Below are 15,749 nucleotides of genomic sequence, written 5' to 3'. Positions count from 1 at the left end.
ACCAATGGAGTAAGTAGTATAGCTTGTAAGTGAAAAAATCTAAAATTAATCGACCATCTCTTCCAACTCTTATCCTCCAATCGCCTTGTCCATACAACCTTTTTAACCAATCGCATTTTCACATCTTTTTACTACTGGTGAAAAGATACTGTAATTCCTTTTCTACTGATGCTTCGTATTCTCTATTGCCCTCCTTATATTGTTAAAACAACATAGTAACTAGTACAGCTTCTAATTGAAAAATTCTAAAATTAATCGACTATCTCATCCAACTCTTATCCTCCAATCGCTTTATCTAGACAGACTTTTCAACCAATCGCATTTTCACACCATTAACGATATCGAAACATCTAACGTTACTAGTGGTAAAAAAATACTGCAATTTCTTTTATACTGATACTTCGTATTTTCTACTCTACCCACCCCTGTATTATTATACCAATAAGAAAACTAATAGCTTCTACTAGAAAAATCTAAATTTAATCGACGATCAATTCCGGAGTAAAAATACCGAAAAATCTTTATCCTAGCCTTCTTCCTTTCCGCCTGAATTAATTAGTCCCTTAAATTAATCAACGAGCAATAACAACAAGAATTAACAATCGTAGGAAGAAAAATCCTGTCTGGGGTGAATAAAGGGTGGTTTGTCCGTTCTATATTCCAAGGCTCCTCGTTTCTTTCTGGAAGAAGCCTCGTTATCCCGAAAAAGAAACTTTGCGATTCGGTCCCCCAGCGAGAAGCAGGGTCACTTTTTTTACCGATGGTTTACAAGAACTTTCTTCGCGAACCGCTGCACACGCGTGCAACAAAGCGAGTTTCCCGAGAACTTTCGACCTGAAAATTCAATTTCTATCGCCGGAGTCCCTACCTTGTTCCGGTCCACACCCTCTTCCTTCCGATGAACCCCTCCCCCTATTTTTCGCGCATCTTATCTCGCCCAGGAGACGAACAACCGGATGATTCCATCCCCTCTTCATCGTGTCGCGAAGAGTGTACACACTTTTCCTATTTTTCCCAACTTTCCACCAACTCATAAAAAAGATTGGTTAGTGTATTTATTCCAAAAGTTACGTCGTTGTACTCGAGTATTAGCACGTATACCACTTCGAAACGGTGTACGAGTGCGCTCATAGCATATTTAAGAGACTGTGTATATATGTGCGCGACAGGAAAATGAGTCTCAGCGTTGGTATAGCTGTACGTAAGAGGGTGGGTTTTTGGATGTTGGTGTTCGGAGTCCTACAAGAGGATAACACCACTTTATGTTAGCGAATGCTCGTAAAGATACGAGGGCGCGCGCTACCCTCCCCCCTCTCCCACTCCCTCTCCTACCCTATCAGGTTTTTCTACCCACCCCCTATCGCGCACGCGTCCGAACGCCTAACAAATGGCACTTTCCCCCCGCAAGCTGCTATTTTCACCCTGCAAGATCGATCGATTCCTTTATTAACCGAATTCCGATCAACCAAATGTCCTTCCTCGCCAAATTCTCCGATTCCCGCTCAAATTATCTGGCGCGAATTCCTTATAAGCCAAATGCCACCCTACCCCCTCTCCACCACCACCGCCACTACCCCGATACTTAATTGAACCAGACGACAAATCTCTTCGGGAACAAGAAGATACCCGGAATTCATCAGGCTCCTTCATTGGGGATTCGAATGATTGCTTCGATCACGTTGCGATCTTTTTTCTCATAATGGAGGATTGTAAAAAACTATTTGTAAACAATAGTGTATAAGCAAAATTGTACCTGTTATACCGTTGACTTATCCCTAATGATTAAGTCAATCAGAGAAATCTTTCCGGAAATAAAAGGTACGGAAAATTTATATAGCCACTTCATTGAGCATTTTAATGATTGGTTCATGCCCCAATAAAAAAAACAGCGTTTGTGTAATGGAGAAGTAAAAAAGCCGTTAGAAATAATAGTTTAAGGTGTTTTTGAACGAAAGCAAGAAGTTGGGTTTTTCAGATAAATCGGAAAGATTGGTTGGAATAGCAGGGGCTGAAGATGGGGTAAGGTTGGGGTGGAAAAATCGGTTGGGGCTTTGTTATAATATTTATTTGGCACGTAGGGAGAAAGAGTGGGGATTAAATCGGGGTCTATAGGTCCGACAATAGCCATTAGTATCCTCGAGGTGTCATTATCGGAAGGCTTTCCGTTCGGGACGATTACATTTCCGGTCGATTATCGTTAGTGCTTTACGTGAGAATCGTACGTGATCGGCGATTGGACCTTGGCAAAATCTTCCTCACCGTCACGTTCAAGGTCTTAGCATCGCGATCTTGTCATCCACCCTTTTTTCCAAGGGGATGAAGACAGACCTCGCCAGACTTTATGATATCGCAAATCTTATCGGATCTACTTTCGACGCGTTGAATAAATAAATTCGACCCGACCTAATATTTTCTGTATCACCTCTGAAAACACTTTGAACCGAAGGCTTGAAAAATCCAGGAGAAAAGTTTCGCGTTGAGTGTCCACGAACTTCACGGAAGTCTAAGATTTTACGACGGGGTAAACTTTAATTAGCCCAAGATTTCTGCCGTAAAAAAGAATTCGGCGAATTAATCATTAGTGGGCGAATGGAAAATCTTGAGAAACGAATGCGGTCTTTCGAGAATTCTTGGCTGAAGGACTGTCGGAGAATTGTGAAACTTGTGCAGGTGTCCATTTGTGTTGCGGCTTGGGGAGGGTGGGGAATTAAGCAGGGACCAAGTTGGCGTTCGACACGAGGGTGCGAGAAAGTCAAGGACAAGGGCGTGGGTGTACGCTCCGAAGGGGGGATGGAATGTTATAACCCATAGCACGGCCTTGTAGGGGATGAGATGGAATCGTTACTTTCGTAATAAACCTCCTTCGATGCTGCATAATATTACAGACTTTTTTTGCATAACTACTCCCATAGTCTCGAGATCCTGGCATATTTCCCCATTACCTAAGAGACCCAGTAACATAATACACGAGAGCTCGGCCTCTCTTTTTCGGCCTCCGTCAAGCTTTATACGCCTTTGTGACATATTTTTCAAATCACGAGCGTTGGATTTCACGACTCCCTTGGGACAGTTAGTTTTTTTTTATACCTCGCTGTGTACCCTTTCTATCAGCCTGTAATACCGATACCGGTGAAACGCAAATTCTCGTAGCTCTCCGCTTTAATAGAAACAAATGACAAGCGGAGCACCGATTATAAATTTGCGCGGTAATTTCCAAGTTGAGAGATTCGAGAGTAAAGTGTCGGAGAGATTTATTAAAACACGATTTCACGTATACGAGCAATAAGAATGATAAACGGCTGAGCGAAATGCTTGTAAGAATTCCTCGATGATGCAACGTGTAAGAGACCAAGCTGGTGTGGCAAGGGTTGCCTCTATGAATCAATTCATACCACCAGCGATGTATGAATTACGAGGTCCCATTTTTTGCCAAAAGACAACTTAACGATTCCCCAGGCTGAGAGAATTTCACGGACTTTTTCAGGAAAATTTTTCTGTCCCGTAGAATCGAGGATATCAGATACAAGGAGGTGCTGCTAATAGGACCCTGAAGAGGGTAACTATAAGAACGTGAAATTCTCTCGCGAGGGTATTAAGCTCGTTTTGAGCGAGTTTCGAAGGAAATTGAATGTCACGATGCAGATTTAGCGAGGCCTCTTTCTGGTGCAAGGTTCCTTAATTGGAAGCGAGCGAGCTCCAGTCTGGCAATGGAAGGATAGCAATGAGAAAAGGTGCAAAAGAATGAGTCGGATTCGTCCGTCGAACTTATGAACGAGTTTTTCTACTTCCGATTTCATTTCACGAGCCGTCGCACAGCTAGACTCGATTCTACTTCCTCATAATCGTCATAACTTCCTTGCATTTTTCATTCTATACCTTCCATTGCCTTTTATGTTCTTTCCGCTTTTATTCATAAGCTTAACAATTTACTTACCTTCCATTTCTCGTCATGAAAAACTTTATTCGCAAAATAAGATAAGTACAGAGCAAGTGTAAATGTTTTGACCAGCATTTTTAGTCAAAAGCTACTCGAAGCTTTAACCAAAAACGTTGGTTTACACGTTTTTAGGGAGTTAGAGAGTTCTAGTAGATGTGATGGGCAAGTTTCGCTCGGAGAGGTACGACGAATCAATATCATCCAGAGGCTGAAAGGACGACTCGAAATTACAGGCTTCACTTTGGCCCTGCCTGGTCATCGACAGATAAGAGGGTCTCCTAACGAGACGCGATCCACGTTAAGGTCACGCGAGTCCAGACAACTATCGTTAAGGTCCTGACTTCGAGCGAGACCTCAATTTATTATTACCACCATATTGTTGTCGACCTCTAATCACTTCAAGGGGACCTCAAAGAATCCGTGGAAATTACACCTACCACTTGAAATCACGAACAATTCTTGCTTCGCCACTCTGTCCTTCCTTTATGACTCGCGTACAATCGTAAAAGTTGCCTCTAATCTAATAACAACTCTCCTGCCTTTTCTTTGATCATCCAAACCTCCCCTTTCGCCCAGCATCCTACCTCCTGCACTATCCGTTCAATCCAATAAACTTTCTCTCAATCCTCAAATCATCCATTAAATATCCAAAAGTTATTTTCCACTCCAACGTAACTTTCCTGCAAAAGAAAAGTCTGTGATAATATTTCCTCGCCTTCTCATCAATCTCTAATAATACTACTAATAATAATAATATACTTACTTTTAGATCGTTTCAATGAGAACGGCATTCTAATCGATTCACACTTGATTGTTTTAATTCACTAAACAGCACAGTCCAACCTTATTTGCTTATTATGATCCACCCAGCTGTTCGAGCTGTTTATAGTTTCACGGTGTGCTTCGCGCTGGAATTTGCCAATGGGGCTCGTAAAAATGAATCGCGCACAACGATGCACACTGCTCTGTACGTAAATGGAAACGAACTACCGCAATACTTTGATGTGCAAACCAGCAACGGTGCGCACATTAACGTTATTGCGGTTGGCTCGGTTAGCAAGCGAGTTGCTTGTGTTGATGACAGGCGATTCTAATCACGCCCAATCACCGCTTAACGTGAATTATAAAGCATAATCGCTCGGCCAGCCGGGCTTGCGAGTGCAAATAAATAAATATGCAAGAACCGTATAAAACCGGTAAATAAAGGGAAAGTAGCAACAGTCGAGCGCTGTTGAAATATAAATAAAATAAAAAAAACGAGAAAAGAAGATGAAGAGTTTATTGCTAGAATGGTATAATAGTAGGAATTACAAGATCGAATAACAGAATAAGCGTATCAAGTATCAAAGTACACAGAAGCTTCGTTGGAGCTCTTTTCCTTTTGAGTGACGTTAGGACAGAGACGGGTCGAGGGAGGAAGAGAGAGAGCGAACGTGAGGGAAGAAGGATAGGGTGAGATGGATAGAGGAGAGAAAGAGGAAGGGAAAGAAGGGGGGAGAGAGAAAGAGCAACGGAGACAGAGAATGGAGTATTGACGTCGTAGCGCTTTTAAATATTGCATCCAAGTCACGTTCCAGGACCGTATCTTCGGTCCTCGCGCACCCCGCTGGCCACACCAGCCCTACCGGGACGTGTAGCTACTGCAAGGTTTCCACGGAGACAAAGGAGAGAGGCAAAAACTCTCCTCCGTCGGGATGAAAAAGGCCGATAATGGTTGAGAGGTGCAATGAACGGAAAAAAAGCCTCTTTCAACCAAGAGGCCGTGATCATTTCGTGAGTAAGGCCCTTTGACGTGCTCTCTTTATTCTCTCTCTCTCTCTCTCTCTCTCTCTCTCTAATCTTCTTCTATCTTTCTCTCCGCTCGTCTAGCTTTACCCCCTTCTACCCCTCTTCCTTCACGTTATGCACAGTAGGATTGTTCGAGCCCTTGAATGAGCTCATACCTCGTCACCAAATAGCCGTATCCTATCAAAACACGCGTCTCTTCCCCTCCACCAATCAAAATAACCGATTTCCACATCGTAGATTGTGTTATCGCTTCCGCGAGTCCGGAATTCCCCGTTTCCGTGGCTGGATTGGCTCCGTGATTTATGTTGCAGCAAATGATCTGGCCAATGGTAGAACGGAACAAGAACAATTATGCTAAAACTGCTACGTGCCGATAATGGAGTTTCAATTGCCTAATAACAAATCGTTGGTAATTCTTTTATAGGTATCAGTTTGGTTAATTCAAAATTCATACTGTATTGGAGAACTGGCACGGTTATTTTTCTATCGATCCGTCTCGATTCTTGACGGGTCAATTTAAATAATTTTACACCGATAAAATCTCTTCGGTTGATCTCTCCTCTGCATCTATAGTCCTGACTTTGGAATACTATGCAAATATTATTCTGATCAGTACCGTGCGCTGCCTGTTTTTCAATTATGCCTTTTATGCTTAGATCGAAGAATGAAAAAAACGTATTTTCTAACTTGCGTGACTACATTTTCCTTTGCACGGTCCAAGTTTCCATATTACGGGATCAATACTTGCTGCGAGCAACGAAATGCACCGTTAAAGTTGATTAGAAAAATAAACAGTAATTAACTTTTTCTCCTTGTACAGCTTTGGTTAAAAAGTGGAAACGCTTGGTAAAAAAAGTGAAGAAAATAAGTTTTTGGATGAAATCGCTGAAATTGGCGTTCGGCGTCGCTTCGGTAGGTTCACGTGCTGTCCAATCAATGTAAAGTAACACACATGTGTATAAACGGAACAATACAAGCAGGGGTTGAGTGAATGATAGAAACGAGATGAAGGACTTACAGGTGGCTGCCAAAATTCGTCGATTCGGCGCTTCTAGCAACTTCGACTACGTGAATTCCGGACGGAATTCACAGTTGAACTTGAAAAGTAACAGGTAGTGGATGAAGTCCAGGAGTTGCTGGCGTAACACGGAGACACGACACGAGTTTCTGGAACGTATGAAAGGCACACAAGTTGAGGACGAGGTTAGGAACTTCCGACTACTCTCTCTCTTCGGATTGTTTGGTTGCGAAAGATTCCGCCACCCGGCCACCCCTGGCGCTGCTTTCCCTCCACGATAACAGCGCTCTCTCGTGAAAATTTCTGTAATCTAAACTCCCCGCGTATGAAAGTCTCTCTACGCCATTGGCTAATAACGCAGGGGCTCCCCCTCTGCGACAACTTCACGCGGGAGATGCTTTACGTGCTGCCCGATGCTCTCGGTGTGCTACCCTCTCATCCTATTTTCCCCAACAAAAATTCAACAAGTAAGATCAGCCTGATTCCCATCTCCTTATCCCAGACGGATAAATTATACAAGGCAACCTTCTACGCCTTTACCATCCCTCTTTCGATCCGATCCATCGGACAACTTCAGACCCTTTCGCCAAGTTTTTCCCCCAAGAAAGTTTTAAAATCGCGTGATATTTGGAAATTAAAATATAGAAGCAAGAACGAATGGATTAGCCGATAAAAAACGATATTTCGACCACACGAGGCTAATCAAAACAGTTTACCTTTATTTTCCATAAAAATGGGCGAGTGAAAATTACAGAATATTGCGATACGATAAAATCACGCAGTTTCTTCATTGAACGTTTTTCTTGCCTATTCTCCGGTTGATTGAAAAAACCTTTTATCTAAAAAAACAGTTTAAATTACGTAGTTACTTAGACAAGTATATTTTTTGCAATAAAAGAGGTTCGATCTAGTAACGAATATTATTTTAGCATTGACTGCAGGAACAGCAATGCTGTATATATATGTGTACAAAAGTGAAGCGCGGAGTCATGAAACAGTTGGCGACTATACGAGCATACAAAAATCAATACGACTTCCCTTTATGACCTACCGTACCATTGATACAGATACAATTCTTGCCAGTTTCGTGTAACTTCAAAACGAAAAATAAAGCAAAGTCACGAGGTGACGACGTCTCGTGGATCCTTTTGTCTGTCTTCTTACTCATCTTGCACAACATGGTAGATACAAGTTTTGTGAAGGGATTTTGAGTAGAATGAGGCTATGCTGAGGTATATTCGGAGTTTACAATTATTCCGTGGCGATTACACGGAATGCTGTGTAAGCCTTGGCTTACGGGGCTTTATCGAGGTATCCGGAGAGCAGTGACAGGATTAAAGTGTAGGCGTAGAACACGGGGCGATTGTATTTTCGAAGTATACACCGTAGGCAAGCATGCGAGGAGGGAGGTAGCCCGTCAGGTTTGCACGTCAAAGTTTACCAAAGACTCTTTAGGGCCGCTGCACTGCACCGAGCCTTTTCCAGTATAATATACACTTCTCACATGCGCATAGTGTTATTATGTATATATGTATATATTATTGCTGGCTGGAATAGCAGAACTCCGTGGCAATAGAACGGGCTGAGCCAAGCGAGCGCATTAGAGCTGGGTGATCGTAATTTCACACATGACGTAACACGCTACCATAGCCCACTCTTCGCTCCACCTCGCCTCATTCTACTTTTGTACGATCTCGTATACATACGTGCTGCATCTTTCCAAAGAATAACACCTAATCTCAGAGCTTGAGACTTAAATATTCTTCGTTAATCGTTCTCGATGATTTTTGGCGAGGTTAGGATTCCTAGTCATACTTTCAATGTGAGTTTATTCGATTTATACACAGAGGCAGAAATGGATTTGGAGAAGATATACCTTATTTTCTTGGGAGTTGGTGGGAAAATGTTCAGGAGGAGTTCCCCGAGCCGATGCAGCAGGATATAACTCGTCCCCAAAGTGCAGTAACCTCGGCGAAAGAGTCGCGATCTTACCTTCTTCCCCTTATGGCCCGTACAAAATGGATGCACCACCCAGGATTGCAAACTCTTGGAATAGGAGAAGCAAGGAGAGGGGGAAGAAGGAGCTAACTCGAGAAAACCGAGTGCGCGAGATAGTTCATTTGAATCCAACTTTCCTGTCACCTTGTTTTGCTTCTTTTTCTTAGAATTCCCTTCTCCCATCAACTTAAATTCCATTAAACTTCTGCACGTTTATTTATTCCACTATTTTCCTCCTATCCGTATCTTGCATAGTGTCAACAACCTTCCTAAAATGTTCCAATGCGTCAAATTGAGTCCGAGAACATTTTCCAGGGAATTCATCTTCCAGAATTTGTATCGTTTACTCTCTCTCTCTCTCTCTCTCTCTCTCTCTCTATTACTAACTTGTTTCTTTTCCCACTTCATTTTTATTCATTCGCTATAAACCTCGCTGGGTGAGAATGCATTCGGTTAAAAAGAATCAAAGTTTATTACAGCAAATTTACACTTGAGTAAATAACATTTACATACTTACTGGCGGGATATTTATGCAGCCATGCATTTTAAGCGGCGAATTTTCTGAGATGCCGGAAGTCTTGAGCGGAAGTAATGAAACGAAAGGAGAAATCATTGAATCTTATCGAGGAAATGCCAAGCGTCAAATTATGGGAAAGAAAGTCCAAGACTAAATTTGAAAAGGAAAGGAGGCTGCATATTTGTTTATAAGATACATACAAATTTATGAATCCAGAGAAATTTAACGAACAGAAAGCTATTCGTGGAAAAGGTGGCAGATGAATAATTAAGAAAGTTCCTGAGGGTTTTCGAGGAACAATTTCCTTTGCAAGGTTGAATCGTGCAAACGTATGTGAGAATATTCCTGTGCGAGTATTAGTTTTTACGAGTGCACGGGACCTCGGGGATCAGTCGTATTCACGATATGCGGATGGCAACTGTTCTACATCTCGCATATACTACAGTCGGCTTGGTAGCCTTTTAGACACCTTACTTAGAAGCAAGATGCTGGCGAGAATCATGAAAAGCTCCCACCGACATCAATACTTTAACGCGCATGTACCACCTCGTATATTCCTCTGAGAAGGAGAAAGGACCTAATTGAGATGGATATGAGGATTACAACATTTTTTCTTTTTTTTTCTACAAAAATATTATTTATTTTACACACAATTATACATGAACAGCGATTGCCAATTGGCAATGAGATTAAACACATGTCACGATATCGCAATCGTTTATTTCTCGAGGACATATCTTAATCCAAATTCGTTTCCAGTAACGTTCAGAATGAAATGAAAAATCTGGTTTTTTCAATTCGTTAAGAGAATCCTAGCGAAGGTCATTGCTCCATGAAAAAAAAATATTTTCCTTTAGTTCGCTTTCTAGTTTTAAACAACAACGTACATAGAGTGTCGTAGTTTCTTCTTGTCCAAAGAGATATGCAAGGCACACGAAGATATTTCGATTTGAAGGGTTAAACTGTGTTAAAGTAGAAAAATCTTTCCTTTTCTGAAACGTTAAGAGTATACATAGTAATATCTGTTAGTATTTCAAAATATAATTTCTTAGAGCAGTATTTTGTTTAGTTCAACACGCGATTGATATCTGGCGTCTACATAATTTGAAATGTTTGGATATAATCCTCTACGCGTGATATGCTACTTCCGACAAGACTCACACATGAATAAATACATTAGTCGACATTAAGAAATTCAAGAAAATACTATAGGAAAATCAGAATAGGGGAAGGCATTTCGGCGGGTTGAGAATATCAATCTTTCTTTGCAAGCTCATGCTTAATGGCTAGTGTTATATCTACTAATTATAGATAATTTGTCCCAAAAAGAAATAGATTGTTATCGGTTATTGTCAAACGACCTTAAAGTTGTCAATATTGACGTCTGTCAGCCCAACATTTCGAGCAGAAAAAATCGTTTTCAGCAGAGCCGAAAAACTGGCAGTCCTCGTTTCGACATTCCTTCACCACTCCCTGTATTGGTAATAAAAAGAATTTTTTACTAAACCACGACTCACAAAATAATCGAAAAACAAGATAAATACCATAGGACCACTGCTGTTATTCCACTGTTCGGGCTCCTTGGAATTGTTTGATGATGGTTGATCATTATAGAATGTGGATCTAAAAAAAATATTTACATTGTTTCAAATTGAGAAAATTATTTTAGATTTAACGAGATATTTTGATAATCTTTTACCTAGACAGATAGAGAGTACGGTCTTTGTTAGGATTGATGGGTAATAATTTGCTGACACTGGCGTGGCTTCCTTGGTCACTGGCCGCGTAGAATTTCGACTTTCCAGCACCATAATTAATTTCCGTCCCCGCCTCGTCCACCTGATTATCCTGAATAAATCTTGCATGGGCGCACTGTAGGTAATTTTGAAGCATTTGGTCCACATATTGATGTCTTCGGCTTCTGATTCTCACACAGAGCAATCCCCCGCTGGACGCGGTCCCATCAGATAACGGCGGAGGGCTCTTTGGCCTTTTCGCCATTGACCACAGCCTGCTCACCGATCTACCAATTGAACCAAATTGTTTTGCAACGCCTAGTATCTGTTTCGCCGTTTTTGTCAATGAACCATCGGAATCCGATAGCCTTTCAATATCCTCTGCGTTAAAAGTCTGATACTCGCAGTCCAGGTATCTTCGCAATAAAATCTCCATCTAAATACATAAAATGGTTCCGTTAAATTTGATCCTTGTCTTATAACTTTTTGTAAGGTGATAGAAATTAGTAGTACCGTTTCCTGTTGACATTGAAGCAAATCTTGGGAGCTACTCCAGTCCCAATCTGGGCCAGGATCTACTGCAAATAAAACTGGCAGCAACTGTCCTGTGTCTGGATCTACAAGAGGTATACTGACGCCTTCCTTGTTTTCTTCGAAATTACTCTCACCACTATCCACTGTGACAAGCGGGGAAAAGTGCGCAGAATGATATGCTAAGAGTAATGGAGTCCTGTGACAGCGATCACGAGGTACCTCCAAAGGTAAATAAATACCACCGAATGGAATCGGTGCTAACGCCACACCTTCAGCATCTTTTAACATAGTTTCTGCTATTACTATTATAGGCCTTCTTAGAATATGTGCCAATGCTAAAACATGAACCTGGAACATTAAATAATTGTTGAGAATTTATCAATGTCGAAAAAAAAATTTATAATACATTGAAATGAAGAAATCTTACTTCTTCTAAACTCTGATATGATGTTGCAGTTTGGTTTCTCAAGCTTGGAGAAGCCATGTCCACAATAGTCTGCCATTCTGAAACCCACTCGGTCTCTGTGTAAGATAAACCTGCAGTAGCATTTAAACCTGTTTGCCTCCATTTCCATCTTCTGAACAACGCATGTCTATATTCCCCTTTAGCCAGAGTATTATACAATGCTTCCCTTAGTGTAAGTAATCTGTCATGGAAACCCCACATGCCCAATGAGGCAGCATGCAGCAAACAATTGCCATCTCCAGAGGTGGCCAAAGGCCAGAGTACTCTATTATTGCCACTTTTACTTCCGCACCACCAATTCAAACGTCCAGCACTCTCCAACGAGGCCAAGCATCCACCTTCAATTAAGTCTTTCTCAAGAAACTGACGGAAAGAATCTGTAAGAACAAATATTCTTGTATAGTATTGAATTAATATGTACAAATTGGGCAGTTTACGAATCATTGGAATACCTGGATAGACAGATAAATCTGGGAGAGAGAATGTAAACTCCGGAGTATCCAAAGATCCTAGAGAAGCTAACTGTGAACGAGCGTATGAAACTATTGCTGCATTTTCTGTTGCACGTGATATGCCTCTAGATAATTTCTTAGTTGCTCCCCCGCTAGCTTCCAAGGTATTTGTGGGAGCTTTTTCTTTCTCCAAGCCATCGTACATGGATAGGCCAACACTCATACCACTGTCTTATACCTAAAAATATGAAATCTATTATAAATCAATCTTTTGACAATAGAAACAGATAAAACTGTACTCACAGAATATATATTGAATCCAACAGATGCATCAGAGTATTTCTAAACAAAATGGAAAAACATTTGAAGGGAGTGCAATGTAATAGTTTGACTTGATCAACTTTTTTACACGTGCTCGCATTTATAATTAAATTTTTAGGATTTAAAAAGGTACACCTACTGAATGGCCGTTAAGGACGCGGAAATACGATATTTGACAGTGCGAAAATGGAAAAGTCGGCAATGTGTTTATTCGTGAGATATACGTGCACATGTACAAAACTAGGACAAGGTTTTTAGTAATTCGAGAAGTCTGAGATATCAGTGAATGAAAGAAATTAACTCTAAACTTGGATTTCGCACGATTTGCTCTGGAAACTGGATCGTTATTCGCGTTGTCCTACGGGACATAAAAACCATATCACATATACACAGGGCAGCACCAACACCAGCAAAGCAAACCTTGGCCCGTATATTGAATTAGTGTAGCGAAGCGTGGCAGGTCCGATACGTCAAACGACATTTTAATTGGCGGTTAAATTAAGAATCGTCCAAAAGTCATTAACGATGAACTGCCAGATTATTTTGAAATAATTTAAATTTTGAATTTTTTGCTAGTATTCGTCCGTGAAAAGATATGGAATTTAACGGAGATCAAAGGAACTCGGACCGAACATAACCTGAAATTAAATTACGAAAAAATTGCAAACAGTTAGGCAGATAAGAAAGGAATTCCTTTATCGAACAATTTGCAATGGGATTACGTGATTGACGGATGAATCTCGGGGTTGTAGATAAAAAATTCGATGACTTCTCTTATTACCACGGTAACCTTGAAAGATTACTGAGGAAATAATATTCACTGCCACATACGGTAAACACCGCAATATACATAGGTAGTCAGTTAGTTACATGGTTATATTTTCTGACACGTTTGTTATTTACGCAGTAACACATGCATAAACCTACATAAACAAACATTTATATGCATTTCCCGCCGTATAAGCATACCTCTCTACTTTTCTTCCATGTATGAAAATTTCCAGATGTCGCTAGGAACCACGAATGTTTTATAGGAAAGGCGCAATTTTCACAATTAGTGCATTGAATGCGTTTACTTATCGTCGGTTTTCAAAGTGTTTTAGAACAAAAAATCTACATTTTCCTCCGTATAAATTATTTTTTAGAAAAAATGCCACGCACAGCACTAATTTATCATGGAGTATAGCGATGCAAAAAGAGCTGTTTCGGAAGAATCTGAATAATTTTTTACAATTCCAATATTCATCGATTTCAATTTCATTACGTATGCAAATGGAGGAATGAGTCAGGACCTTACAGCCACTTACAACATTCAAATATGGTTAATGACTAAATTAATATTCTGGTAACTTTTTTTTCTTAGAAATATTTGTAAAGAAACGGTAGGACTTTTGTATTCAATTGTATTAAGAATCGTTTCATACCTTAAATAAATTTGTAATAAGTTAAATTAGATAGACTTGATATTTTTACGAATAAAATAAAGAAACATTTTGCTCTCGCGCAAAATTTCAATATGTAAATTTAGGAAATCGCGCGATCGAAAACTGGAATGGTCATATTGAGGAGGCGAAAAGTAATCCCGGTTTTGTGATTCAAGTTAACGTTTACAATTTAGATTTGGGGTCTTCGGCAATACTATTTTTCATTATCCCTACAACGTCCACTGCACATCCCCAGCACAAAGTAACTCCGCTTCCTCCATGACCATAATTGTGTATTACCTAATATGGATGAAACAGAAAAGTGACATAAGTATAAAATGGAGATAAATAAATATTTTTTTTTATCATACTAACCGTGTATTCTTTATTTTCAGGAGTCTTAAGAATTTCCGAATCCAAACGAACAGCCGGTCGACTTGGTCTCAGCCCTACCCATTGTTTCAAAATTTTTGCATCCTAAAAAAGTAACTCTTTAAAATTGTACAAATTTTGAGAATCTTTTTTGTGGAAACCTTCAAACTCTCGTTGATTCTACAGCAGCCCTCGTATATGTGTTTGGAATCTGAAGCACGCTCGCTGCAGTCGTAATCATTTTCTTGATGAGTTCCACCAAGAACAATGCTATTGATACTGAAGAAAGAAACATTTTTAGAAAATCAAAAAGTTGCATTTAACTGTTAGAAATGAAAGTAAGTTTTACATACTTTGGGATGATATAAAAGGAATCTTCATTTTCAACTGAAAATCCTTGTTTGACCCAGGGAGCCTGTACCCTGAAGACTTGGCCCCTGATGGGTACTACTGTTTTATCATGGACCAATTCTTTGGCACCCAAACCAGTGCAATTGATTATCAATTGAAAACCTTCATTAGCTAATTCCTCCAGAGAATTAATTTTCCTTTCTACGAACAAACATTTCATTTTCAACAACTTCTTCGTCAACCAAGGCAATAACAGTACTGGTTCACAGGTGTAAGTAATAAAACTCCACCCAGATCTATAAAAATTACTGAATTAAAATAATGCATTATTTATAAATGATAAAAATGATTAAAAAAACAACCTACTGATAAGATGTTTTATGTTGCAGATTCAGCTTATTTAATTCTGGAATGGTCAGTTCCCTTGCACCATAAACAATTTTTGTAAAATCCTTATTTCTAAATTTGTCTGGATCATCAGAGACTCTGCAAAATGGAATTAGTTGAATTCCGGACTCCAACGCTAATCCGGATTTCCAGAACTGCTCGAACCAATCATGTGTTTTTTTAGACCACCGACTATTAATAATAACAATTTTTGCAATATTATTTTAATATTTTGATAAAACAATTGTATACACAACTCACTAAATATTTTGCTCAGGCGTCCCGCTGATTAAATAAGGTGTCCAAAGCCCGGCGCTGCCATCTCCAGTTGTGTTGGGTGAAAAACTGTCGGAAAAAATGGTCACTTCGTAATTAGGAAAGGATTCTTTCACTGCGACCGCGGTGGTCAAACCTATCACGCCAGCTCCGACGATGGAAACTCTCATTT

General features: G+C 40.1%; 3 protein-coding genes and 1 long non-coding RNA gene across 8 annotated transcripts in view; 1 reads left to right on the top strand and 3 right to left on the bottom strand.

Moving 5' to 3' along the window:
- LOC136777532 (protein Fe65 homolog) overlaps positions 1-6,903 on the bottom strand; it is an 81,488-nt gene extending 74,585 nt beyond the window's left edge. Inside the window, exon 1 of one of the 2 annotated variants that reach the window (XM_066733891.1) lies at positions 6,744-6,903. The gene's annotated coding sequence lies outside the window, so the exon portion shown is untranslated. The remainder of the gene's footprint in view (positions 1-6,743) is intronic. The other variant, XM_066733890.1, reaches the window with a different exon arrangement.
- A 2,977-nt stretch (positions 6,904-9,880) lies between these two features.
- LOC136777789 (OTU domain-containing protein 7B-like) lies at positions 9,881-13,671 on the bottom strand. 2 transcript variants are annotated; one of them, XM_066734376.1, is made up of 8 exons: positions 13,490-13,671; positions 12,750-13,405; positions 12,447-12,684; positions 11,956-12,371; positions 11,508-11,876; positions 10,958-11,430; positions 10,803-10,881; positions 9,881-10,731 (listed from the first exon to the last, which is right to left on the bottom strand). In XM_066734376.1, the coding sequence occupies exons 3-8, from the start codon at positions 12,667-12,669 to the stop codon at positions 10,630-10,632; spliced, it is 1,662 nt and encodes a 553-aa protein (XP_066590473.1). In that variant the 5' UTR covers positions 12,670-12,684; positions 12,750-13,405; positions 13,490-13,671; the 3' UTR covers positions 9,881-10,629. The 2 variants fall into 2 exon arrangements, with proteins under 2 accessions (XP_066590473.1, XP_066590474.1); XM_066734377.1 differs by having other exon boundaries at positions 9,881-10,250; positions 10,620-10,731; positions 12,750-13,541.
- LOC136777792 (uncharacterized) lies at positions 13,487-15,553 on the top strand. Of its 3 annotated transcripts, XR_010823307.1 has the most exons (6): positions 13,960-14,088; positions 14,386-14,522; positions 14,587-14,676; positions 14,750-14,901; positions 14,974-15,185; positions 15,304-15,553. It is a non-coding gene; the product is annotated as an uncharacterized lncRNA (long non-coding RNA). The 3 variants fall into 3 exon arrangements; XR_010823309.1 differs by lacking the exons at positions 13,960-14,088; positions 14,386-14,522 and adding an exon at positions 13,487-13,599; XR_010823308.1 differs by lacking the exon at positions 14,386-14,522 and having other exon boundaries at positions 13,980-14,088.
- Daao2 (D-amino acid oxidase 2) lies at positions 14,353-15,747 on the bottom strand. The gene is made up of 6 exons (XM_066734381.1): positions 15,563-15,747; positions 15,281-15,493; positions 14,917-15,210; positions 14,725-14,842; positions 14,567-14,668; positions 14,353-14,491 (listed from the first exon to the last, which is right to left on the bottom strand). Exons 1-6 carry the CDS (start codon positions 15,745-15,747, stop codon positions 14,375-14,377), a joined length of 1,029 nt encoding a protein of 342 aa, XP_066590478.1. The 3' UTR covers positions 14,353-14,374.
- Between the last annotated feature and the right edge of the window lie 2 nt (positions 15,748-15,749).

This window comes from Prorops nasuta, unplaced genomic scaffold (assembly GCF_024137725.1).
Source record: "Prorops nasuta isolate Cenicafe-Biocafe unplaced genomic scaffold, Cenicafe_Pnas_1.2 PNAS00011, whole genome shotgun sequence".
Classification (NCBI taxonomy): Eukaryota; Metazoa; Arthropoda; class Insecta; order Hymenoptera; family Bethylidae; genus Prorops; species Prorops nasuta.
Note: the sequence above shows the minus strand (reverse complement) of the source record. Positions and strands in the feature narration are given on the sequence as shown.